This window comes from Andrena cerasifolii, chromosome 7 (assembly GCF_050908995.1).
Source record: "Andrena cerasifolii isolate SP2316 chromosome 7, iyAndCera1_principal, whole genome shotgun sequence".
In the NCBI taxonomy this organism is placed as follows: Eukaryota; Metazoa; Arthropoda; class Insecta; order Hymenoptera; family Andrenidae; genus Andrena; species Andrena cerasifolii.
Genome location: NC_135124.1, coordinates 8669775 through 8696658, shown reverse-complemented (window position 1 = coordinate 8696658; position 26884 = coordinate 8669775). Strand labels below are relative to the sequence as shown.

Below are 26884 nucleotides of genomic sequence, written 5' to 3'. Positions count from 1 at the left end.
GCTAAAGCAACCGACGTAGCTGCAGTCATACGAGCGTTGGTGTTGACGTCTCTAACTGAGAATAGTTAGGTCACATCGGCTGACGATAGGTAAGTATCCTCACGAGCAAGATGAGCGATACAGGAATTGTAATTTTCCTTTATAGCGTATTGAGATTATTAAGAAAAAACGCAAAACCAGAATATATTGGGTGAACCCTACAAACGGTTCAAGACTATTACAAGGTGCATTTTATATGCTTTATAGTCAACCTCGAACTGATGAAGCAAAATATTTTAACTATTTCCGAATGTCGGGGGACTTTCCCTGAATTTAAGAAATCAATTTTATTTCATATTTATCACCAACAAAACTATACTGTTCAAGGATTTATATCCTACGTATAATATGCTGTTTTAATGTTTCTCGCTGATTGCACCCTCACCATAAACGTGTCCTGCTCGACACACAGATTGATTCAACAATGGCATCCAGCAGTATCTCAGATCTTTGGAGTGAGCTGCAGCAACCGAGAAGTGAACCTAATAGGAAACCCTAAACGTCATACAAAAATAAAAATCCTACCATTTACATATGCTTATTCAACACATAATTATAACTTCAGTAAAATTAGAACCTCAGCTTCCATTCCATTTAAAAAGGGAAGAAATTTCAATGAAATACAATGGCATTAGTAATTCAGTAGTTTATAGAAGTAAACTAGTAGATACATTCTTTAATATATGTAGAATGGCTGTCTGATTTTTCTTCAAACATAGGAATAGAATTCATTTGCGATGCAGTTAGCACGTACAAAGGTGAGAGAAAAAACTAAGACCTCATATCTTTTGGGGCTTGTGGGATGGTAAAACCTCATCAATGGGATCTCAATGGGGTCTTAGTTTATTTTCATAAAGAATAAGAGTTTTCATTAGCTTTAATTTAGGTCTGGTCCGAAACTACACATTTTTTGAAGATGCTCGAATTGGTTTCGAATCGATTGGAACCTCCGTTTTTTAAGTTATCACTACAAAACAAAAGAGCCTTTTTTTAAAAAGCCTATTTAATGATGCATCTGTAGCGTCATATATAATGCATATTTTTTACTAAACAAACATGTTTTTTAAAGCTTACGATGTTAATAAACTTCATGCCAAAGAACAAGTCTCAGTTTCATTTGGTTTCTTTGCAATTAATTGAATGAGAAATGCTTCATTTTAGACAGGAATGACTGCCTAGTACCCTTAATAAATCATAATCATAAATAAAATGATCATTGAAGAGTGTAGCAATTTGAGAAACATCTATAGCGATGTCCAGTTTCACGAATAACCCTGTACTTCCCTGATTGGAATACAGATCTGGTTAACGTGCTAAGAGTAAGTAACTCTGGCCGCTACGCTGCCATGCAATACCTTCGCGAGTATAAGATCCTCGTCACCGTTTAAAACTTCGAAACGATTGCCACATTTAGCTGGAAGTATATCATTGATATTCTTCTTCGGCAAACTCGGCATGGACTCCCAGCGCAGCTACAATTGTTGATTCGATAATTGCATTGGTTGATTAAAGGGGCGCAAGGGCGACAAACGGGGTCAAGGATTCAAGTAAACAAGCCTTGTGTTTGTTCTGTAAGCTCATTATTTATTGAAATGTATGTATAAGCGTGTTATTGACCCTATTACAATACGCCGGCCGATGTAGCTGTTGAATAACCAATGTACCTAATTGTCGTACTCGCGTTTCCGCATCGTAAGTTTAAATATTACATTTCAAGGTGAAATTCGATTATGTGATTCACCAGAATGAATCATTCAAATCACGCTATATGTATAATATATACATAAATAGGGTTTTGGTAGTATTAAATTAAGTGTTAAAAAATTACAAGCTGGAGGTACTTCTGTATAACTTCTCGTGTAAATCTACACCTGATATGTATATCGTGATACATTGGAAAGGGAGAGCTCAGGCTCCTCAACCAGTAATCGTTGTCTGATCCTCCAATTCTGTTTCAGATTATCACAGTGTAGTAACATTCGACGATCGTTTAGAGAACGATTCACATGCCCAAAGCATTAATGATTTATCGATGCTCTCATAGGTTCTAAAGTTCAAACGAAGTATCTACATTGTTCACACAAAGTTAGAGGCGTCATTTGTCTTTAAAAAATATCGGACGTTGGAAATCGCAATTTGTTTTACCTTACCGGAAACAAAATTTATAAACGAATATTTATGTACAAAACTATCAAAGGTAAGGAAATGGTACTTTTTTATTTTAATCGTGAAGGATTGGTGTTTCTAAATAAATCTTTATAGCTGGAATAGTCGTTCTTACAATATGAAAATCAATAACGAAATTCTTATTTTACAATTTCATGCATTAAAAAAAACTAATCCTAGAATCTTAATCCATACATCTGTGGACCATGCTGATAAAAATGTAATAGAAATACAGTAATCGCCCGTTATGAGTCTGTTTTTTCCGCCCGTTGAGAGTCCGGCGACTATCCCCACCATTTCTTGGAAGCCTGCGGACGAGAGTGAGAGAACCGGACAACGAGCGAGACGAAACGAAAGGGTCGACACAGCCACTGGCCGCGCGGACCCTGTTTCATGGGTCGAATGCTCTTTTCTACTAATCGTTCCTAAGCATATGCATAAGCACTGTCTGGTCCCTTTCTTTCTGCGTCTGATCTGCGTCACTCCAGCCCCAGACTTCATGGCTGCCGTCCCCGGTTCTTTCCACTTTTTTCTGCACCAGGTCGCTGGGTACCACTCTCAGATCGTACGCCCAGCCGATCTTCGCGAAAAAGTCAATAAACGCTGTCGTTCCGTTCAATCCGTAGTTGCCCAGCTCGGCCGCCTTGTAGTCCCACGGGAAAATGTGGTGATAATTGTGCCAGCCCTCCCCGAAAGTGAAAATGTTTGCTATCAGGTTCTCAGATGGATTGATGAACCTGAAATTAGCGATGAGTTCGTTAAAGTAGCGCTACTTTTCTATTGCCGCTGTTATACATATATTTGGAGAGAGAAAAATAATAAGTGTAAAATTGTTAATGCATGCGTTAGGCTTATCCTTACTTCATTCAAGCTGAGCGATATAAATTTTAAACCATACTAACTTGTCATATGGTTTGGTCCCAAAGGCATGGGCTGCAGAATTGATCAACCACGAGGCGTTCAAAATTAAAACATAACGCAGAATCGTGGGAACGAAGAAAGCATTCAACCACGTTTCGTTCCAGCATAGAACTGGCACAACAGTTGGTATAATGAAACACAACAGAGGCATCAGGACTATGTAGTACCTGTAAACAGATTAGAAAAGATGAAAGTTTATTTATCGCATGAAGGCTAAAGATAGTGGAGGATAAACTTATTTGCGCGTCCACAAGTCTAAAATATTGCGTTAGAATTTGACTTAGAAAGATAATTAAAATACTATCCCACCTTTTTTGGAATGCAAGTATGGGGTTTATCTTCAGATCATTAACATCGATTTCTTTGCCTTTCTCCTTGACGTCCGGATGCTTTCTACACAACAACCAACCAATATGCGTAAAAAAGATTCCCCTCGATGGGTTATGGGGATCCGCATTTGTCTCGCTATATTTATGATGAAGTCTATGATCCCTGGCCCAGTTAATTACAGAAAACTGTCGAAAAAAATCAGACAGAATTAAGTTAGGTCCATTTAGTTCTAATTACATTACATTAGTGTATATAAACATCCAACACAGTTCAACCATTATAATCATTTAGCGAATGCTACTGAATTCATGTGTCGCTTGAATTTTGCAGGAGTTACATTGATATTTCGTAGAGTTTCTTTCCGCTGATAGGAGAAACGCTTAAAGCGTTTAAAAAATGCAAATACATACATAATTAGAGAAGGAGGAAGGGAGGAGAACATTTACGCTTTCGATTTTAATTTATTCAGCAGAATTGTTCGCATTTTGTTTTTAATTTTATAGATGATTGACTTTTACTTTTCAAACTTATTCGAAATATTCGCATAGGTACTCATTTCGGCTCGAGTACTCGAGTTTATTTCAAGTCGATTTATTGACCATACGATGACCAGTTGCTTGAAAATTTCTTTTGAACTCTCTATTTAAAATTATTAATAATAATTTATTAATTCTAATAGTATCGAGAAGGTGATAAGTTTAACTTAAATTCCTCATACGACTCGTAACAATTGTAGAAGCCTTTTATAAGGAAATAGTCATGATTGTTCTTTCCAATGGGACAAATTCCGCAGTTCCTCTATTACATAATCGCATAGATAATGGGGTTCCAAAGACTAATTGCCGCCTGGTTGATAATCGCCTTTGTTCTTGCTGTTGTGTGACAGGTTCATCATATGGTCCATACAACAGTTACAAATTTCTTTATGGGCGAATCTGTTCACTTACTTGGAAGGCTGCGGTATGAAGGATCATCAATAGGACCTGGAGCGGCCACTTAGCTTTGTAGGCTTTGTGCGACCATAATCTGTGAGCACCAGCTGTGACACCCCAGCAAGTTAATAAGTACAAGACGAATGCTGCAAGTACAATAAACATGAAGAAAAGAATATGCGGAGCGGGCATCTGGTCAGCTAGCTAGCGGCCCAAAAGGCAAATAATTGCGATCAGCTGATGAGTCGACGACAGTTTCTTTAGGACATGGAATTAACGCAACGTAAGCTACTCATACCAATGACAATTCGTTAAAATTCGTTCCACTGGTATTCAATTTCTACTTGGACATTTTTTCAAAAATTGCCGTCGAAATATTAATGTCGCTCACCAAAGGCGGCTGTCATCAATTTGGCGGAAGTGAAGAGGAGGTATGATCCGTAAAGCGCTGCAAGATGAAAGTACGCGAAAATAATCACGGCCTTCCAGATGATGCGCCTCTTGTATTTCTCCTTCGGCGTTTCCAACACTACATTTTCCTCCATCGTATCGTCTTCGAATAGCACACCCCTTGGGGTACTTGTGACATATGGCCCCATTCCCGCTTTATTCCTGAAGAGAAACGTACACACGAATAGGTGTTATATTGGACATTTTTTTAACGTGTAAAGCTACGAGTGATAAGGAAAAGTAGTGACATGAGGATTTCATTGAGAAAGTGGAGGAATGTAAAATTTGTTCCATTTTGTACACATAGTTTCGTTCATACGTATAATAGAATGTCACTACTATGGAATCACCGACTTCAATCAATTCCTTCTTCGATTACATGTTTTCTATGAATCCCACTTTTCTTAATTAAAAGTTTCATATGGGCGTATAATGTTGTTACGAGCCAATGCAGAGGGCAATGAGATTGGCTGCGAGCAGAGGATTTGTGATTGTTTTAGAGTTCATTAGTAGCGGACGAACCGGTGCCTGGATATTAACGGGAGCCGCTAGGAAAAATTAGTTTAGTCTGAGAAATGCAGGGTTCTAAAAGTGGAATAAGTTTAAAGTAATGCCTAACAGCCATGTTACGTACTGTATGGTTATTCCATATAATTGCTCAAAAGGGATTAGAACGCGACCTCGCTAAACTTCTGTCTTCTAAGCGCACTAAACATCAAATGAACACCCGAGTATGCATTCGTGGTTCATTTTATACTACAAAATTAGGCGTAGAGATCCGTGCGGACATGCGCATCTCCTTTAATTGAAAATCAGTTTCCTTGAAAAACCTCAGCTGTGTCACACCACTGCAGGAAATGATGACCCCACCGGGTCGTGTAGATTTCAAAGACAGTACCTGAACATAACAACGTCAGGAAAACTATGGCATTGTAACTATTAACTACACAATCAGGGTCACGACTCTAATTAACTTTGCCTCTATTAATATCAAAACGCAACATACAAACGTGTAGGTACTGTTCGCCGGAAATGGCCTATGAGCCGAGCGGCCAGCCGAACATGCTTGGCCGTGTGTGGACATTGAGCGAGCATTTTCAAGGGACGTCACTTAACATTGACTGCCGCTGTCACGTATGCGTGATTTCTTGATTTTGATTCACTACTTTCCGTGAGTTTAAGGAATCAATTTTATTTCATATTTATCACCAACAAAACTAGACTGTTCAAGGATTTATATCCTATTACATATAATATCAGAGGCGGATTCAGGAGCCTTTCTTGGAGGGGGCGAAATATGTAAAAGTACATAAGTACATTTTTTTACCCTCTTTTACAAGATTTAAAATTTGCTTGTAACTTATATTTTAATATCTCTATCTGATACTATAGCCTAAATAATTAAATTCACATTAAGTATTTACACAGAATATACACAATGTCATAATATTTTTCTATTTTATTACTCTTGGAGGAGGGTGGTCGCCCCCCTCTGGATCCTCCCTCGTTGGATTGTACAGTTCAAAGGGGAAAGAGATATACAAATTAAGCTTCTTTACGATGAAGTCAAGTGATTGGTGTATACTTAGTCTATAATAATCTATCAGGTTTAATTTAATTTAACACTTTAAATAGTACAACACTTGTAATAATATTGTAAACACATTAAGTATCGTGCAGATTTGTTTCATGTTTCCAGCTCGTTCAGGATTATCTCGATAGAGATACATAATCTAGATCTAGGTGGTAAGTTCGTGGATTTGAAGACCTCTATCTTCCCGCGAGAGAATCCCTGATTTTCTGATCGATCCAACGACGATAGTGAGAAACTCGAACATAAACACCAGGTTTATTGGCTTGTCCACAATGTTGCCCCCAGCTGGTGATCCCATATAACGTGAAAGCTCCTGCGTTAAAGAAACACGAGATGATTCAAATTAATTATACACTCTCACATCAAACATTACCTTACATATTTCTAAAACTTTGAAAAATTTGCTGCTTAATTTGTCACTAATTTTTTTAGGATCAGTCATACACGTCGTACAAATTTGATTTACATAAACAAAGATTTTATTTACGTAACAACTGCAAGCACTTATTTCTTATTTATTTTTACATTTTCTGTAAATATAAATTGGAAATATTGAATATGAATTAATTTGTGCAGAAAATTTTTACCTATATGTGAAAGATTCACAAAGTTTTGTGCACCATTCTCAACAATCGCAGACATTGATTTGTAAATTAAAAGAAAGGAGTTTTTTGCTGGGGAATATTATCAAATATTAACTACAGTTAGAATCTCAATACAAAAGCTTGACAAAAGCTAATGATGTATACTTGAAATTTATCAGCCTAATGTTGAATTCTTTAACTAATCTTTGAATTTTTGTTCGCTTTACCATTATGATAGCACACCAATGGTCCACCAGAATCACCATCACAGGTATCAACGCCCTCGTCGAGGTGTCCAGCACACACCATTCCCTCGCTGATTGCACCCTCGCCATAAACGTGTCCTGCTCGACACACAGATTGATCCAACAATGGCACCCAGCCATATCTCAGATCTTTGGAGTGAGCTGCAACAACCGAGAAGTGAACCTAATAGGAAACCCTAAACCTCATACAGAAATAAAAATCCTAAGATTTACATATGCTTATCCAACACCTGCCAAAGTTAATCGAAGATGATTTAATCGACATAGTATATAAATGAAATCGATTTCGGCTGAACTTACTTCAATGTTGTTTATGTCTATTTTATCTTCAAGTTCTTATTCAGATTTCTACATTTTAAAATTATTTTTATGCTGTTATAATAATGAATAAATTTTGTGTAAAATGTATGAAAGGAAATGGATCTCAGAAGGTACTTGAAATATTCTAGTTCAAATAGGATTACTCTTTGTATGGTCGCGTTAACAATATTTCCGACGACTTATTTACTTGATTTTCCAGTCTCTATGCTACCAAATCCACTGATGGTGCAATTAAGGCCAGCTGGATACTCGGCGTTTTCAGGTGGAAGGCAAATTGGCATGATATCCTTGCCAAGAGGAATTCCCTGTCCCTTCAGCTGCACGAGAGCGATGTCGTTGTTCATTCGATGGCCTTTCCGGAAGTTCTCATGTATGTAGTAGTCCTCGATATTGGCTTCAACCTCTGTCCCTTCGTCTATCTAATCATATTCGTAAGTACGTGACGCATACAAAACACATTTTCCTCCAATCGTACTCTCTTAATTACTTTCAAAACGAATTAAAGAGACGTACAAACAATCCCACTTCAATCTACCATGTACATATGATATCAGAAACTACTTCAGATACAAATGGAACAACACTTGTGAGAAGCACACAGTATCCATAAATTTCTTCGTCGCCTAAATAGAATCATATATTCTTATGCTTCGTAACATTATGAATATTTATAACTTTAAAAAAAAATAAGAACCTCTGCTTCCATTCCATGTAAGAAGGGAAGAAGTTTCAATGAAGTACAAAGGCCTTGGTAATTCAATACTTCATAGAAGTAAACTATTTAATATGTTATTTAATATAGAAATACTGTCTGAGTTTTCATCAAACACAGGAGTAGAATTCTTTTGCGATCTGCCGTCAGTTTCATGCGAAACGAATGATCGCTTCGATTTTCGCCATCCAAAAGATCACGAGCCGTTGCAGCGGAAGCTTTTAATTACCTCTGTATTATAATCGCCAGCACGGACGAAATAAGTGCCTTTGTTGTATCCTTCCAGACAATGCGCAGCGGTTAGCACGTACAAAGGCGAGATAACCACCGCCCCGCACCAATGGTTTGATCTGCTGTGCGCGCGGATACGGATGCTGGCCTGTCGATTTTCCAAAAGTCACGAAAGTGTAATTGAACAAGCTCTCGAGCAAAGACAAAGCGCGAGTACAGGGCGGGAGGGTTTGCAAGGATTCAGTTTAATTAACAGGGGGAATGCAATAAAATATCTCTATCTCATTTAATTTCGATTCCCCAAATCATTCTTAATTAACGGCCACGGCTTTATTTTTTACGGAATGGACATTCGATTTTGTCACTATTCTATTTCAAAGTATCAAGTGCCATCTTTGTAATTACGAGTCAAAATTTTATTTCTTATGGAGAAAATTAATTATGCTCACAGTACTCGGAGCATCGGGATCTTACATGAGCACATTGCGAGTACAGCTTTACCTTTCATGCCATTTAGGTATTATCGCGTATAGAAATCGATATACAGGATGATTCCATAAATTGGACTAAATCACAACTGCTTCCCGAGTGAAACTTTATTTCAATTCTCAGGTTGAAAAATAACCTGCATTATTTAATCATTTTGGATTAAGCTACTTAGGATTAAATCAGTGGTGATTAATGGAGATAAATTAGCAGGGAAACTACAAATGGGTGCTTTAACGTGGGTTATTTAACTGCCCACTGAAACTGAATCGATGCTCTCCTTAATAAATCGTAATCATAAATAGAATGATCATTGAAGAGTGTCGCAATTTGAAGAAAAAAAAATCTACAGCGATGTCCAGTTTCACGAATAACCCTGTACTTCGTTCCCTGAGTGGAAAACGGATCTGATTTACCTGCCAGGGGTAGGTGCCTCTGGGTGCAACGGTGCCGTGCACTACCTTCGCGAAAATAACATCCTCGTCATCGTTAAAATCTTCGGACCGTTTGCCACATTTGGCTGGAAGTATATCATTGATATCCGTCTCTGGCAAATTCGGCATGGACTCCCAGCTCAACTGCAATTGTTGATTCGATAATTGCATCGGTGGGTTAAAGGGGCACAGGGGGCGACAAACAGGGTCAGGATTCAAGTAAACAAGCCTTGTGTTTGTTCTGTAAGCTCATTATTTATTGAACTGTATGTACTTATAAGCGTGTTATTGACCCTAATACAATACGCCAGCCGATGTAGCTGTTGAATAACTAATGCACCTAATTATCGCACTCGCGTTTCCGTATCGTAAGTTTAAATATTACATTTCAAGGTGAAATTCGATTATGTGATTCACCAGAAAGGATCATTCAAATCACGCTATATGTAAATTAAGTGTTAAGGAACTACAAGCAGAAGCTACTTCTGTATAACTATTACTTCTCGTGTAAATCTACTCTCCTTTCTATTTTAAGCGAGAAAGAGACGTAATCCCCCACTTGTGTCAAATTTGGATTGCACAAGGATCTTTAATGTAAACTAAAGGAGAGACTTCACTATTCTTCTGATTTAAGAATCAATTATTATAGTATTTATAGATATCGAATTGTGCAAAGAAACTGTAACCTTAGGATTTACGCTCTTCTGCGGAAGAGAGTGTTTCGATTTACCTTGGAATCGTTAAGATCTCCAGGTGTACAAATCACACCTGCGTCCTCGTCATGGTCGCAATTGTGCTGGCCCCAGTGATTGTGATCGCATCGGTACAGCTGGGTCTCGTTCCCGTAACAGTCAACCTTATTTATGAGCAAATTACATTTAAACAATAGTCATACAATAGCGGTACCACCGATCGTTAACGTTTTAAGGTGGGACCCCACCCTGAAGCCACTAAAAAAAGACAAAGTTAGGGATTTTTTTGTTCGTACAAATAAAAATATAAGGCTTTGATTTTTTATATAGATTTAAAGCAATCTTTAATTTGCTGGAAACAATTTTTTTTTATGAAAAATCATACAAAATGGCGGTAAACAAAATGACTTCCCGGAGCATTGCAAAAAAACTGGCCCACACTCCCGGGAATGACTGGATCATCTGAGAAGGAAATACAAAGAAGATATATAAACTGGAATATATTATCTTCCATGTAGCGTAAGACTTTCTCAAAATTTGATTTACTTTGGAAATTATAGCAGTTTGAAGAATTGACTTTAATTTTTAAAATACTTGTAAAAAATCGAATAATTGGAATATCCAAAAAATCCTACGCTACATGAAAGATAATACATTCCACTTTATATATCTTTTTTGTATTTCCTTCTAAAATAAAATAAAAATTGCGTTAAAACTGTATAAAAAATTCCCTAACTTTCTCTTCTGTTAGTGGCTTCAGGGTGGGGTTCCCCCTTAACACAGACCAGGTATAGGTCCTAGGCAGAGTCAGGAACGATGGGGCCGCAGTGAATGGAGGGAGAAACACCTATAGGAGTGGTGGTTGTGTGCATGAACTGCGCCTGCGTCAGTCACGCACACATTACCACTTCTGGTGGTTGGTATAAACCGTACCGTTTGATAATCGACTTATCTTCCATTAAGGAACTTATCTAATCTGAATAAAAGATCAGAATAGAACCAAATCGTGAACAGTACATAACAAAATATTATGTACATCCAGAAGAAAGACATGCTTGATAGCTCGTACTCAAAATACATTTCTAAGAGAAGACTTTGCTTCAGTAAAGACAATTATTGTGTCGATTATGATGTCGAAGGTTCCTACGACCTACTGCGATCTAAGTACATACTTCGTCCAGCCAAATTGGCCCTTCTCCTGGTCCAAAGAAGCCATCTTTCTTGGCAACAGCTCGCCCACCATATCCCAACGATCTGCAAATCACGGTTGCTTCTGCATTCGCGAAGTCATCGTCGCACACGGTGCCCCATACACCGTGGTGACGGACCTCGACTCTTCCTTCAAGGGGGGAGCTTCCGTTTGCCAGACGTATCTCAAAGGGTGCCTGAAATAATCGAGATCGATTAGGCGTAGCTAATTATATGTATACATTCGAATGGAACTGAAAACAGTTTGTATTATCTCAGCTGCGAAAACAAGAGGAACTTTTGAAGTGGAAGCCTTGAACATTACTTTCTGTAACTTGTTACTATGTGGGAATGTGGTTTCGAGACCGTGAAGGTGAAAGGAGCAGGTGGTTTCGATGGAATATAATTAAAATATGTGTAAAAGTATGTGAAGATTTAACGTCTCATATCTCAGAAAGTAAACCTCAAATCGTATAGAGGCAAGAAACTTTTCTATCTTTTTTATCACGAGGAATTCATATGTTTCGGCATGATTCTATTTATAAGAATGTTTGTACAAGATATTTTGTTACTCACGTCACAATGTACAGAACTTTCGTCAGAACCATCTGCGCAATCGACAACCGTGTCGCATATAAATGCAATTGGGATACATTCGGGGCTCTTGTCGCACTTCCAAGCACCATTTGGGCAGCTATCGACTGCAGTCTTGCAGACGACGCCCACTGCTTCTTCTGGTTGACAGTTATGGACACCCCACCTGTAAAAAGAGATACAAAAACACTTGTTGAGTCATTAACGTCTTACGATGCTTTGTTTTGAACTTCTACAGGTAACGCACAGACACAGTGGTACTGTCTAAATTTTTTGTCCAAAACATACATTAAATTACTGCTTTGAATATTTAAAAAAAAAAAAAAAAAAAGAACGGTAGTGGAGTGTAATTTGTGGCAACTTATTTATTTATTAGTAAGTTTAGTATGGCGTATAATAAAGAGTAATGTACCTACGTAATTTTTTAAAATGTCTGCATGTGGTTTTAAATGAAAATGGTATTAGTAGAAAATTACTTATGTAGCGTTCCCATTAAAATTACCCTTCAAAATCGCATTCACGCAGAGAAGTCTCGTTGCCCAGACACTTCAATTGATCGACCATGAATCTTGTTGGTGGATCGAGATTCCCGTAATATCCTCCTGGCCTTATTTCCATAGCACCAAAAGCGAAACCGAGTTCTTTACAAATTACATGTGCGTCGATCATTCCGAAACCATCGTCGCAAACTTGGCCCCAGACACCCCAAACTGCAAAATTTTCCATCAAGGTAAATATGTAAAGCAGTTAATTAAGAAAGAAGAAGAAAAAGTCACTTGCGAATTCCTCCTGCTGTAAACCATTTGCACTATAGAAATTAAATTCATTTTTGCATTATCTGACTAATAGCGATTTCGAAAATTTTAAGCCACTGAGAACTTAAAAATTTGTTGGTAATTGTTAAAAAAAATCTTGTACATTTTACGTGGGTTATTAATTCTAGGATACATAATCGTTTGGGAGAAATTCTGAATCACATTATTTCCTATAACGGCTTCTGTCAACTTCTATATAGCATGCAACGTTCGTACTTACCTTTAACTTCAATTCTGCCTTCGTGACTATTATTCGAACCAGCCAATCGAATGCCGTAGTTCAAATTTTCCGCAGTGCAAATGTTCTCGTCGCTACGATCATTGCAGTCGTTCTTTCCATCGCACACTTGAGTCTGGTTTACGCACTTCTGGTTCCCACAAACGTACATGCCTTCGCAGTTCAGACTTCTCTCCTTCATTTCGTAATAATCGAATTCGCTATCGGGTTTCAACGATCCTGTCATACCAACGTTACTGTCGCTTAAAAGGCAGACGTTTTCTTCAGCCCTGATGAACAAAGAAACGAAATGTATTACTAGATTGAAGACTTCATTCTCCAAATGGGAAAAGATTCTTCTTCGATTTTCCCTTTTTTCTATATATCATTTAGAAAGTATTTGGATGAAATTGAAAAAAGATGTATATCGTTAATTTTATAAATAATCCTCTTGGCAAAACAATATTATTTTCATGATAATTAACTTCAGTAATTAAGCAACACTTTTTACAAGAAATAAATATTACGACATTTCTATTTTTGAAATTTTACTTACTTGTGTGCAAATGATCGACACGTGAAATCGGCGTCTTTGCATCGGAGAGCACACGTTTTTAATGGTGTGTTCAGCCACTTTTCAACGTCGTAGCCCTCCAATTTCTGCTTAGAATGTTTCTCATAGAGGTCCATCTGTGATATGCAAGCACTCTCGTCTGCTCCGTTCGTACAATCCTGAAAATTGAACGAAAGGGAATAGGCACGTTTCGATAAAGGCTCATATCTCAAAGTTCGTAATGTAATGCAGCATTGAATCTACATAAATATGTATCTCACAATTTCTCATTTGAAGTAAAATCAAAGTACTTCTTTGAACCTTTTAATCCTATCCAAAGTTATCAAAGAATGAAATAAGAGAATAAAGAATTCAGATTAAAAAATTATTCTATACATATCAAAGTAAATTTAGTGCGTCATATAATTTACCTCTTCCCCGTCGCAAACCCATGGCGAAGGAATACACTCACCAGGCAGACACTCGAAATGCTTAGGTTTGCACTGACCCGTCAAACGTGACCTTTGAGAGCCTGTTGGGAACAAATGGATTACTTAAATGTACATCATTACAATAAAATTGATAATGTGAAAGGTTCTTTGCAAATGGTACCAGCACTTCCGCAAGGTGGTATATCGCAAGATTCCCGTTCCCCTGCTGGGCCAGTAAAACACCATGGCCTGGTCTCTCTATTTGGATTAGGATTTCTGCAGTAATTGTGAGCCTTCAGTTTTTCTCTGACTTCTCGATTAACAACCTGTAGCACAGTAAGTTGTTATAGTGTAAGTTTTATAATTGTTATAGTTGTTATGGCAGTATCGTTTAAATTGTCAGCGAAAGTAGAAGATTTCAATTTGAAGAGTATACAAAATAATTCAATGGAGCAACTCTGCTTTCATTGGAGTGAACCCTATGAATACTTTAAATTCTTCAGTGTGTGTTTTAGATCAATTTGTGTAACAGTTAATTTGCAATATGATGTATTAAAGAAAGGAATAGAATATAATAGAAACCAACATTTACTCGGAGTGGATGAGCAACTTTCTTGTCAGCCCATGGAAGGCAATCTTTCCCTGTTGCTGTTACACTTGCGTTCCCGTCGTATTGGCTTCCTTTACCGTAGATGCAACCTAAACGGTTCGAAGTAATATATTAATTTTTATTACAGAAATTCTGTGGTAAATCTCTTGAGTATTTAAATACATTTAAGGATTTAGGAGTGCCTAGAATTAATTAATTTATGATAGGAAAAAGTGGGAACACTGATTCCAAACTAATATTAGGAGTAAGGGCCCTTTCATGCAACACACTTTTGTGGTTTGTGACTAGTATTTCAGACATATTCGCATATTTTCTATTACTTTGTATCTTTGGTAAACGAGGACTATTTCTAGCAAAGGAATGTATATGAATCACCAATTGTGAACCAAAAGTCCTAAAAAGTGGTAGACTGAAATATTAGTTGAAAAGTTCGTACCAATATCGTCGTAAGGTCTTTTACAAATGTAAGAGTGGCCCTTCATAGAGGTGGCACAGTCTTCTGTGTCCCAGAAGAAGTAATCAGCAACGCAAATCGAGTCTGGTCTCGCATGACACGGGAATTTCCTCTTCATCACGATGCAAAGGGTGCGAGAGCCCACGAATGGGGGGTGCTTCTTGTCTTCCATCCAGCCTGGCCACCATTTGGTGTATCTGATTACAATTGCCATAAGTCAGTATTGAATAGAAATACCGTAATAGTAATTATGAATGTTCTGTTAAAAGAAAATTAACATCTTAAATACGACCACACAAAAATATAGAACGTATTACGATCTATTTATATTACTAGAAACATTAACAGAGAATCAGTACTACTATCCCCGAAAATTTTAGTGTTTACTAAACCCTAGATACGCTAATCTCGAACCCCAGAACTCAACAATATCAAAAACCTCAGAACGATATCAACAAAATATAATTCCTCTGTTGCAGAGACTTTCAAGACGAACCAGCCCTTTAAATAACACAAAATACTTGGGTCGTGGCAAAGTATTTAATACAAGCTTGCACAAATTTCCAGGTAGACTTTCCATTTAATTACACCCAGAATATTATAATATCAGCGTGCAAGACAATTCTCCTGCGAAGTTATCATGAAAGCGTTATCTGAGAATAATGGCCCACCTAAACTTCGCGCGGGAAGAGTCCTCCCAAACCCAGAGGGTGCGGTTCAGGGTTGTGAATCCGACACCGGACGTCATGATCGAGCCGACTTCCGGGTGCATCTGCACCAGCCAGTCGGACACAAAATCGTTTTCCGCCTGGCTGGTGATATCAACGAGTCGTGCCTGTCTTTGCGAACAATATTCCAACGCCTCAGCGTGATTCAAGCTGCTATTAGGATCAGCTAAATGATAGCACTGCCCTTCGTACGGTATCTCGTCTTTGCGGCACTGCACCACGCGATTCGGCGTGCACCTCACGCCGATCGCATCTCTTTCCACGCGACACTCTGGCTCGTGGGTGAATCTGTAAAATCACGAGCAAAATTTGCATCATGCTTGAAACCGTCGATTAGTATACTACCTGTTATACTACTGATTAAGGGGTTACATACCCTTGGCAGGTCGGAAAATAGGATCATCATTATGGTATTCTTTATCATATAAAGAAACGTCATATTTAAAAACCAAGATATACACCTTATTGTGTATAAATTAAGCTGTATTCTCTTTAAAAAGAAATTTGATATCTTAAGAAATGGTGGCATAGCAGCTCCTTCTTCCCAAGTCTCTTCATACTTACAGCATTTGCGGTACCGAAAATACCTCAGAGATTAGTGGACCAATTTGAATAAAATTTTACACGAATATCCTTGAGACTATAATCTAGTACTTGTCGAGACGATTTATCGATTATTGTCTTGTTTTTTTTTTTATTGACGAAAGAAGATGAAAACTTCAGCCGAATATCACATGCTTGACTTTGATCCATAAAGATGACCCATTTCCGATCTGTCAAGGGTATGTAACCCCTTAATGTATTTGAATGATTCGAGATAGAATTTTCAAAAACTGTAGGTCGTTGATAAACTTTCAGAACCTTTTCGAAGGGGACACTTCTGCGGTTCGCAACTACTTAGTATTTCAGTATTTCAATTCAGAAAAGATAGATAAAGGGAGATGTTTGTCTCTAAAATACTAGTTTTGCGCCACAGAAATGTCTCTATATATTTTAAGATATGTTTCTTGAATCAGCAAGTATGTACATCTTGATTTAGAACTTCCTGTTTTTTCGAACGATTTATAGCGACTTCCCAGAACGCAGTTTACAAGAGTCGGCTTACAATATCTGGAGATTAATCAGCGCGGTGTTAATTTTAATTGCGACGGCGATGAAAGCGAGCTCTTATCTACCGCCCGGAAAAAACAGAAGCCTGTGAATCATAGCGCCTTACTTGCACATTTGAAATCTGCTCTCGTTGCCTTGACACGACACAGAATTCGCGGCGATCCAGGTTGGCACTTCGTTGCGAGTATTTCTTCCTTGCCAAGCCATCTCGGCGCCTCTGGAAAGAACAGCGAAATCTTCGTTTAGAAATATTCGCAGGATCGACATCAAAATCACAATATGCACCTCTCGTAATTTACTCAGGTTACTTCAAAGCTTTTTCCGAGGAAAGTCTTTCTTTAGAATTGGACTTGAATTCAAGGTACTTGGACATATTAATTCTGAGATATTAAAATACAAAAACAGCTAGCAGATAGCATTTAGGACATGTGACATGAATCCTGTGGTTCAACATTGGTACTTTGATTTAAAATAAATTGGAAAAATTGATTTAAAAGTAGAAGAAAAATCACAAGTAAATGAGGTGTACTTTAAATTTCACACGAATGAACGTATAAAGCACCTCGTGTATCCGAGTTGTCGACACACAACGTGGGCTTCTTTCAAAGTCCAGCTGTTCCTGGAATCGCAAACGGTCCCCCAACCAGGACTCGCCCCTTGGACCTCTAAGTAGCCATCGTGGGGCCCTGAACCACCCCTAAGTCGAATCACCTGAAAAGATCGTATTAAATAAATGCTCTGAAATCGTGAATTAAGTATCTTTTAATTCAGGTACCCCAAGTGGCACAAAGACTGTTTAATTAAGATTAGAGGCCACTGTTAATATTAACAAGGAAGTGATGTTTTATCAATACAAAATTATAAATTCTCACCTGACCGGATATCGGAGTGGGTAGAGCATTCTTTTTCGACTGATCCAACGGTTTCACTGGTGGCACGTAGTAGGCTGGGAACGGTGGTTCCTCTGGAAAACAACATTCGACACATTGCCACTTTATAAAGAAAGCAACAATTAATTCCGGAGTGATTTAATTACTAAATCATCCGGAAACACAGTGAGATAGATGAGTAGCATTAATATTTACATACTTGAAGAGTCCTTGTAGAATAAGGTTTAGTCTGGGTTAAATTTTTTTTTAGTTTTTGAAAACTTGCAATGTTTTCTACAAGGACTCTTCATTTATACAGGAAATGAGATCGTGATTGAACGATTTTCTAAGCCCAGTGTTAATAAGAGATCATTCCAACAGCATTCCATGCTAAAAGCGTGGCGATTTTGCCAAAGGAATGCGTGAAAAATTAAGACGAAGAACTTACCTTCATTTTCTTCGATCTCGACGCAAATGCAGACATAGAACTTTCAGACAACACACACTTACCTTCTTCGAACGAAGCAGCTTCAATGTTGACAGGATCCACGTCGGGTCTCTTCTTACTACCAATCTTCATGATGACAGAAGATTCTGTTGTAGTCGTTTCACTCTTGTTCTCGAAAACCAACACGGGCTTCCAGACTTGCTTGTCATCCAGCACGTCCACGTTGTGCTCCAAATCAGGCTCCGTCACATCCGGATACTCCGTTGCGAAACTTTCCCCAATGGATACACTGGGGATGTTCGGATCAGGGGTGCTGGAGACTGGAGCAGGCTTATGCGGTGTTCGTAGAACCTTCTTTTTCGTGGGGACTATCAGGTGCTTGTCTGGGCCTCTTTGAGTACTGCTACTGACAGAACCTGACAAATTGCTGGGTTTGTGGTATGGTGGTTCGAGATCACCTGATGGGACGTTTGGATATTGATTGCTTGCGTTTGGTGTATCAGGGTCTGGAGGGACCAAGAAACGACTTGGTGGTCGAATATTCGTAGATGTTGGTATATGTTGGTTAACATTTGGCGGTGTAAGATTCGGAGAAGGTTGGTGAGTGCTTGAAACGTCGTAATATGGTGGCTGAAGATCTGTTGCTGGCAGAGCTGGGTATCGCCAGACAATCGGAGATGTTGGCTTCGACTGAGAAGGTTCGTTAATTGGTGGCTGAAGATCTGTTGCTGGCACAGCTGGGTTAGGCCAGCCAATCGAAGATGCTGGCTTTGGCTGGGAAGGTTCGTTAATTGGTGGCTGAAGATCTGTTGCTGGCGCAGCTGGGTATTGCCAGCCAATCGAAGATGCTGGCTTTGGCTGAGAAGGTTCGTTAATTGGTGGCTGAAGATCTGTTGCTGGCACAGCTGGGTATTGCCAACCAATCGAAGATGCTGGCTTTGGCTGAGAAGGTTCGTTAATTGGTGGCTGAAGATCTGTTGCTGGCACAGCTGGGTATTGCCAGCCAATCGAAGATGCTGGCTTTGGCTGAGAGGGTTCGTTAATCGGTGGCTGCAAGCTGGAGGCTGGCATAGGTGGGTAGTAATTGTCGTTGCTTTGTAAATTCGGCGAATTGGGAGGAGTCCGTGATCGACTAGGTGGTGGATAATATGGTGGCTGAAGATTCGTTGGCGGCACGTTCATGCGGGGATAATTTATATCTGTTAGATTGACAGAAAAGAGTGATTTCTGAACTGAAACTATTGCTTGACAGTAGTATTAGGTAATTAACAGACAAGTATCTGAGAAATATATTACTCCTGTAATGAAGCCTAGAATTAGTCTAAATAATAAATGGCCCAGCGATTTATTTTAATTGTAAAATGATGTGTAAAATAAGTTAGAAAATTTAAATATCAAATAACAATCGCTATCATTAGTGATTTAATTATCAGACAAACAGTCCACTGGCTAATTATTATTGTGTTAGGGGCCACTAAAAATTGATGATTGTTACCTGATCCGATTAAATCCTCACTCTCTGTCTGAGAAGATGAATGATTCTTGGGTTTTCGGTGACCACGTCCATGAGAGGAAATATTATTAGTCTGCGAGCCATTATCATTAACAGGTGTGTAATGTGGTGGTTGAAGGTCTTCAGATGGCAGTTCGAAGGGGGATTGGGAATCAATATAAATGTTCTGATCTCCTTTGTTGAGATCATTCGAACTTGGTAGATCATTTGATCTATACGTTTTCGTTTTCGAGTGTCCTTGATTCACTTTGATTTCTTTCGTGATAAAATGCCCTCTCGTACCATTCGCATCCACGTTCACGTTGCTTGAGGGAATAGCTTTAGCCCCTGCGAGGAGAAAATCATTTTAATGATAGGAACAAGTTTGAAGGAAAATGTTTAATCTGTGTGTGATTTTCACACCTGGTCGATACTGTCCTTTGGAGTGCTCAAAAATATTCGTCTTCGACGACCAGTGGTTCACCTTCGAATCTGCTTCTCTGTCAGCTGTGCTCTGATAGGTATTAGCCCTGGACCCCCAGTCGTGGAATTTATCGCCCTCGTTGCTAGTGCCTAAAAAAGATCAAACTCTTACTCATATTTAAAGCTTCTTGCTTTCCTTATTCGCGTAGCTCCCACTGTTTCGTAAAAACCAACAGAACAATCTCTACACCAAGCAAATTAATTTCGTTGAATAACTCATTCTCTTCCAGATACATGATAAAATATAAAGTAAATCTGAGCTGATTTATTACCTTCACTCCTTAGTGTGTTTAGCGGTTTTGTCGCAAATCTGAAGTCGATTAGCATTCTCCCACGTGGAAAGTGTTTTTTAATTGTTCCTCCGTTGTGTCTGTTAATCAAACTTACCTTCGTTGCTGAAGAATTCCCTCGAATTTGATTTCGAACGATATACAGTTTAATCTGTTAGTTTTAAACTTAAGTTTCAATGGAAATCCATAGAAAGCCCATTGCAGCTTGAGAAATAAAAACCAAAGAAAAACATTCATGCGCTCATCGTTCAACCCAAACATGGCATTTACTTTCTGTTGTTTATAATGGGCTTGTCCCGTCAAATAATAAATAAATAAAGATGCTTTGTGTGCATATCATAGAATCGAACTACTCAATTCCAAAAGCATGCATTTCAAACAAGCAAAGGGATGAACTACTTAGCAGCAAGCAAAATATTAAATCTACAGTAAATCGATCAGTAAAAGTACTGATTAATAGCCTAACGTTCCATTTCGTCAACATGTTCACAGAAATACAACTACAGTGAACCGATCAAAACAGTTACTGATCGATGAACACAGGGATCACGTGATAAAGAAATAAAAAAAGTCACCTTGATTCCACTGTCGATCCTGTGGCTGATTTGGCGTCACCCCTGAACCTTGCTGACTCCAGCTGGTAGGAATTAATCTGCTCTCTGTCCCCACAGGTTCGCTCCAAGTCGTCCTATTTTTCGCCTGTCTGTTGAAACTCGAGGTGCCTTCGTTCACAGGCAACTCGTCATTACTACCGACGTAGACGTTCCCATTTGATGGCGGGAATGCCGGATCATTTCTGCCATGCTCTTGCCGGCTAGGGATGTATTCTTGCCCCGTTCTTCTATTATTCGGCGAATTCCCTTCGCTGTTCCCAAAATTTCGATTCGAGGAGGAATCGAATCCGCCAAAACCTCTTCCACCTTCTGTCCCCTCGAAAACAGTCTGCTGAGTCTGCTGGTCAGAATCATCGTACTCAGGGGTGAATTGAGGCCTACCATGGAATCCATGATGGTGATGATGAAGCTGGTGGCCTCGACCAGGTTGCCAGGTTCCATCAGGAATTCCCTGAGTGGGTCTTTGAGTATCAGGCTGGCCGTATGGAGGAACGGACTGCTGGGTCTCAGTGTCTCCGTCAGAATCGTATGTCGATCCATCACGGTGATGATGATCGCGGTGGTGATGGTATCTGTGATCGTAACTGGAGCTCTGATCGTTCGTCCCATGATTATGTGACCACTGGGTGTTTGGATAACTCGAACTTCCTGCTTGATCCCAGTAGTGATGCTCATGGTCGTGGGTTCCATAACCAGTACGATCATCATCGCCGTGGCTGGTGTGATCGTATCGGCCCTGAGGATGAGGTGGCGTGGCAGTTGTCCAAGCATTGGGCTTCCAGCTCGGTTTCCACGCTGGTCTCGATGAATCCCCGTCTGTCACTGCCGGCTGTTCAGTGGTCCAAGTGTTTGGGACCCACTTAGGTCGCCATGTTGGTCTCAGCGAGTCCCAGTCCGTCCCTGGTGGAGTGGTCGTCATCACGGGGCGACTGGCCTGCCCGGGGGTGTAGTAACCATGCCACGTTTGATTGTATCGATGGTTGTGCTGCCACGGTCTGGATTCAGTGGAACCACCCGACGACCATGGTCCGCTCATAGTCGTTGGGCTAATTGGAGGCTGCGTGAACGTTGGTTTATCTACGAGGAGGATTATGCATATGCTAGAACCGTGTTCTATTGATAGTTGAGGTATTAATTTGTTGATTACCCGCGTTGCAGCCGGGAACTTTGTGAGGCCAGTCACAGACGGATGTAGCAGGGTTGAAGGCTGTCCCTGGGCCGCAGTCCATGACTTGGGTAACCCCGTTTGCGCACTGGAGGAACTTCTTACATGTGTCTGGGTGCGGTAGTAGCCCAGTGTGAGCTTCAGGGCATGCGACCTTCTTTGCTGGCTGGTGTTCGCTGTACCCTAATTTCCTATGATCGTAGGTCTCGTAATCGGGGGGTACTAATGGTGTTGTAGTCTCCTCTTTAGATTTCAGCGCGTCTGGTGGACAGAATTTATTCATGCGGTTAAAGTACTGTGCCAGTGCTTTTAGTATGGACAGAAATGAAATATTAATGCCCAATGCATATGATGTTCGATATATATTATACCTCCTCGATGCCACTGTCCCTTGTGAATACAAGATTAGTAATCCCAATAGTGAATCGACTACTTTTATTTCAATAATGTCTGTATCATGTAATTGAGGCATTTCATGGAAAAGGGCACATAAGCCTAAGGACATTACTTCTCTCGCGTTTAGATTAGCTAGATGCTGTTTTGCTACGTAGCGTGATCGACGCGCAGCCACATATGAAAAGTGTGCCGGGTATCGAATCCGCAAGGAAAGAAGCTAATTTAGAAAAAAAAAAATGATTTGTAAGACAGCTCCCTGCAAAGAATTGAAGAAATTAATACTTACTTAAAACATTACATTTTTTGTTTATTTTTCTGCTTCGTTTTGTATTTTCTATTTAAGCAATGTATAAAAAATGTGTAATTAAGTAAGTAAATATAATTATATTTAAACAACTAAATAAACCTGCAATTTTTTACGAATTTACCACATTGCTTGAAACTTATAAATAAAGACACATATAATTTTCAAATCTGTTTTCAGAACGTTTTAAGGACACGGTACTACATCCTTAAAAAAATGGATTTAATTGCATTACTTTTTATTAAGTTATACTATAATGAAAACTTTGAAATCGATTTTCTTGAAATGGCATTTTGGGGTATGTGCCCTTTTTCCATCGAGTGCCTGAAGTTACCTTCACAGCCTCTCACGTTGTACGGCCAGTCACAAACGCTGACAGCAGGGTTGAACACCGTTCCAGGACCACAATCTCTAATAAATGTCCCACCATTTGCGCATTGTAGATATTTCGCGCAATCTGAGGGATGCGCCAGTAAACCTGTCACGTAGGGTGGGCACCGTGGCTCCTGTGAGTAAAATCGATAAGATCCTGACAAGATCCTTTGTATCCAAACGTTCTTTCGAACGTTACTTAAATTTTCCACCCTCGAAATACCGAAGCTTTAGCTTTCACAAATATACAATTTCCACTGTTCAAGTGGAATATTTTTAAACTAACTTGTAATCTTTCGGTTTCCAAGTGACTGTGCGAGCCAGGCAACAACGGCTCCCGCCTTCCCGACGAATCCAAATAATCGTTGGATGGAAAGTCAGCAACCTCGCCCCCGTAACACTTGACTTTGTGGGGGAAATCGCACTCCAAGGTGTTAGGGTTGAACAGCGTGCCGGGTGCGCATGGTTGGACGAAGGCTCTGCCCTGCCAGCAGTTGACGAAGAATTTGCAATCGGGGGCGTAGACGAATTGGCCAGTGGAATCGGGATCTGGACACTGGACACCCGATACCTTGTCGTATCGGGCGACAGTGGATTTCGATTTAGTTGAGAGAAGAATCTTCTCCCTGTGGGGTTTCTGGAAAGATATTAAAGTGGTCCTAAGTATCTCTTAACACACCTTAATTATTCCTCTTCACTTCTGCGAGATAAAAATTGGAAATATCTTCGAAATAACTTTTTCTACCTGGCTCACTTTCGACTTATTTGAAGATTGTTTCATATCTACTTAGATACACACGGGAGCAATAGCGACGAATAAAGAGTAATTTAGTTGCGAATTGCCCTATGTTAATCCCATGCTAGTTACTCATAAAAAGATATAAGCAATGATTTTGAAAAATAAAGACGTAACTTTGAGAAAATTTGAGTCCTTGTAGAAAACACTGTAGTGCCAAAATTAAAAAAGAGAAACAATTTTTATCGGAAAATCTACGTGCCAATAGTAATACTATAGAATAAATATTCATTCTTAGCGCTTACAGTGTTTTCTACAAAGACTCTTCAACTATTTATCAATTTATTTGCGCCATACAGACTCTGGTTACTATAACGCGTGCCTTAACTGTATCGATCAATCACTGTTAATATATGCAGATACCGATCGTTATTTACTACTGATCACCAATGAGTGGCATGATCCAGTTTTAAGAATAAAATGCTATCACCGGATATTTCTAGAAACTTATAGTATTATAACATCATTGCTTTTCGAGGGAAAGCAAATAATTCCATTACCGTGCTATCGGCAGATATTCCCTCATAAACATATTGATCACTGTCCGTCCTCGTCTGAGAATCCTTCCCTCCGCGACTTTTATCCCTCTTCCCTTTGTCTCCCTCGTAATCGCGATCTTGTTCTTGTTCCAGGTCTCGAGAACCAGATGGAAATCTGCGATGCTCCTGCTGGTCGAATTGACTGTACTCCAAAGAATAATCACGGCTCTGATCGACATTCGTCGGAGTCTGACGATCATCCGCGATTTCTGTCCTTTGCTCGATCTCGCTTCCGGGAGCTTTCCTCCACGTACTCCATGTCTTCGTGCCAGCATTAACGACGAACGCTTTCCTGGGACTCGGTTCGTCTGGATCTGCCCGCCATTTTGGAGAACGCGATGGGTCCTCGCCCGAGTCCGCGTACTCTTTCCCTGACAAGTACCAAGGAAGTACTTGTTCTCGTCGTTGTGGTGGCTTTGTGGTCGCTTCTCTGGGGTCGTAGATCTACGCGATAAGCGCAAATGATAAAAATCGAATGTATTCATATTATCAGGGATTGATGTTCTAAGGAAACTAATCTCCGCTTCATACATGAGCTCGACCACTGCTGAGGGTTCAAAGGTTCTTTAAACTGCTTCCTCTACATTTTCCGCGAAATATTGTGAAATTGGAAAACAGATGGGACAGTAATGTCAACAGCTTGATAAAAGAATAAAATTGTTCTGTTATTTATTGTGATATAAGGAAGATATATATGTAAAACTTTAAGGACGAGTGTTGCTATAATCATTCCAATAAAATTATTAAAATATAACGCAATGGATAAAGTGACGAATAAAGTTGCATAAATTTAAATTACATTGAAATTACGTTAACGCTTGGAACGTTCACTTATCAAGAGTGAACACCAGCATTACATAACTTTTCTGTGTCAATACTTGGGAGCCACATTTTTTTTCGTTTACCGTTCCACGTTATCGATACTTGCCTTGTCAATGAATACTAAGCCAGACAAAGAACAGAAGATAACGTGCAATTATTTAATATTTGTAATCCATTCCTGTAGACCATAATTACAAAGCACCACGTGCTAAATCATACATATTTATTCGTTCCAAGTCTTGCTAATTATACAGGGTGATTCAATAATAATATTTGAAATTTCTTGATTCAGGCGTGTTATACGTCTCGAAATTACAAATCCTGTCAAACATGGGCCCGAAACTTCTTGCCTACATTCCTAAACCTAAGTCCAATCGAATTTTATTAAATAATTTAAAAGTTTTCGAAAGTCACTGATTTATACACATCGATGTGCGCAATACAATTAGAAACGATCCGAATGCCTATCAACCTCAGCAATGGCCAATGATAACAACATACTGAGGCCTCTGTGGCTGCTTCGATCACTTAGATAACAACATAACTAAGCTATTTAAGCCATTGAGAACAAAATAACCCACTTTTTTTACGAAATTGAGTTAGTAGCAACGATGCATTCCAATAGGCTCTACTAATCATAAAAAATGTGGAAAAATTAATTTCTTTTTACGCGGGTTACTCTGTTTTTCCCCCAATGTCTTGTTTAATCCCAAAGCCAACTGGTTCATACCTTAAAGAAGGTACCTCAATAAAGATTACAACTGCCTCTCAATTCCAAACTGTACAATACCCTCGCAGATTTTCAAACACCGCTAATGAATCACCCTATACATCTAACGATGCTAACACTCGACGGCCGAAGAGTGGAACAGAGCCTATGAAACGCGTAGTTCAACAACACTTGCGAAATGGAGCCGAACTTCTGTTACTCCGAATTCAAGCAAAACAGTTCCCCCCTAAAAGAAATGGAACGGTAGTCTTGTCACCCTTATCGATCCCTTGGTTCGTGTAACCCATCATCAATTCAAGCAAACCAGTTTCGCCCTGAAAACACCCAACCACCCCCACGATGCAATTACTTAAAAAAAATTTGCTTCGCAAAAATCGTTGCAGGATTCATTCGTATACGTATGTCAGGGTGGTCGATGGGGCACAGCATCGAGAGCACGGAGGGTGGAGTGTGTCACCAGCAGGGATGGAGCAGCAAAGAACGAAGGAAGGACGTACCGCGTGAGCGAAACCGACGACACAGAGAACAGCGAGGACGACGGTGACACGATGGATCCGCGGGAACATCATCCACGACGCCTCCGCAATACACTGAGCATCGCGTGGTACGGATCCCCTATTCCCAATAAAACCAGCATCCGTCCAGTTCGCGTACTTACCCAGAAACAACAGATAGCTGGCGTTCCTCGCGGGAAAACACGCAGCGA

At 39.5% G+C, this 26884-nt stretch overlaps 2 protein-coding genes across 5 annotated transcripts; both read right to left on the bottom strand.

The window, feature by feature from the left end:
- Window positions 1-380: 380 nt before the first annotated feature.
- Window positions 381-26836, bottom strand: LOC143371719 (uncharacterized). 4 transcript variants are annotated; one of them, XM_076817184.1, is made up of 29 exons: window positions 26676-26836; window positions 24588-25070; window positions 23578-23928; window positions 23254-23425; window positions 22202-22480; window positions 21016-22131; window positions 20091-20240; window positions 19671-20015; window positions 18769-19374; window positions 18238-18729; window positions 17731-17822; window positions 17421-17569; window positions 16965-17075; window positions 15692-16036; window positions 15003-15217; window positions 14543-14655; window positions 14138-14282; window positions 13957-14057; window positions 13529-13704; window positions 12976-13262; window positions 12443-12650; window positions 11923-12106; window positions 11331-11543; window positions 10197-10322; window positions 9449-9610; window positions 8545-8694; window positions 7791-8022; window positions 7244-7423; window positions 6283-6745 (listed from the first exon to the last, which is right to left on the bottom strand). In XM_076817184.1, the coding sequence occupies exons 1-29, from the start codon at window positions 26745-26747 to the stop codon at window positions 6609-6611; spliced, it is 7392 nt and encodes a 2463-aa protein (XP_076673299.1). In that variant the 5' UTR covers window positions 26748-26836; the 3' UTR covers window positions 6283-6608. The 4 variants fall into 4 exon arrangements, with proteins under 4 accessions (XP_076673300.1, XP_076673299.1, XP_076673298.1 ...); XM_076817183.1 differs by having other exon boundaries at window positions 18238-19374; XM_076817185.1 differs by lacking the exons at window positions 6283-6745; window positions 7244-7423 and adding an exon at window positions 381-499 and having other exon boundaries at window positions 18238-19374.
- On the bottom strand, window positions 2578-5579 carry LOC143371754 (acyl-CoA Delta-9 desaturase-like). Its single transcript, XM_076817333.1, has 6 exons — window positions 5473-5579; window positions 4780-5000; window positions 4404-4534; window positions 3436-3641; window positions 3108-3293; window positions 2578-2942 (listed from the first exon to the last, which is right to left on the bottom strand). The coding sequence occupies exons 2-6, from the start codon at window positions 4985-4987 to the stop codon at window positions 2621-2623; spliced, it is 1053 nt and encodes a 350-aa protein (XP_076673448.1). The 5' UTR covers window positions 4988-5000; window positions 5473-5579; the 3' UTR covers window positions 2578-2620.
- Window positions 26837-26884: the final 48 nt, after the last annotated feature.

Bases quoted from the DNA above. Each gene is read 5' to 3' on its own strand.
- LOC143371754 (XM_076817333.1), bottom strand. From the start codon at position 4,987: ATGGGGCCATATGTCACAAGTACCCCAAGGGGTGTGCTATTCGAAGAC. The intron at 4,535-4,779 runs GTGAGCGACATT...TTGTACTTGCAG, and splicing joins ATTGATGACAGCCGCCTTTG to CATTCGTCTTGTACTTATTA. The intron at 2,943-3,107 runs GTTAGTATGGTT...CGCTAATTTCAG, and splicing joins GGGACCAAACCATATGACAA to GTTCATCAATCCATCTGAGA.
- LOC143371719 (XM_076817183.1), bottom strand. From the start codon at position 26,747: ATGATGTTCCCGCGGATCCATCGTGTCACCGTCGTCCTCGCTGTTCTC. The intron at 23,929-24,587 runs GTAATGGAATTA...ATATCTTTCCAG, and splicing joins GAATATCTGCCGATAGCACG to AAACCCCACAGGGAGAAGAT. The intron at 16,037-16,964 runs GTAAGGCGCTAT...GTGATTTTACAG, and splicing joins AGCAGATTTCAAATGTGCAA to ATTCACCCACGAGCCAGAGT.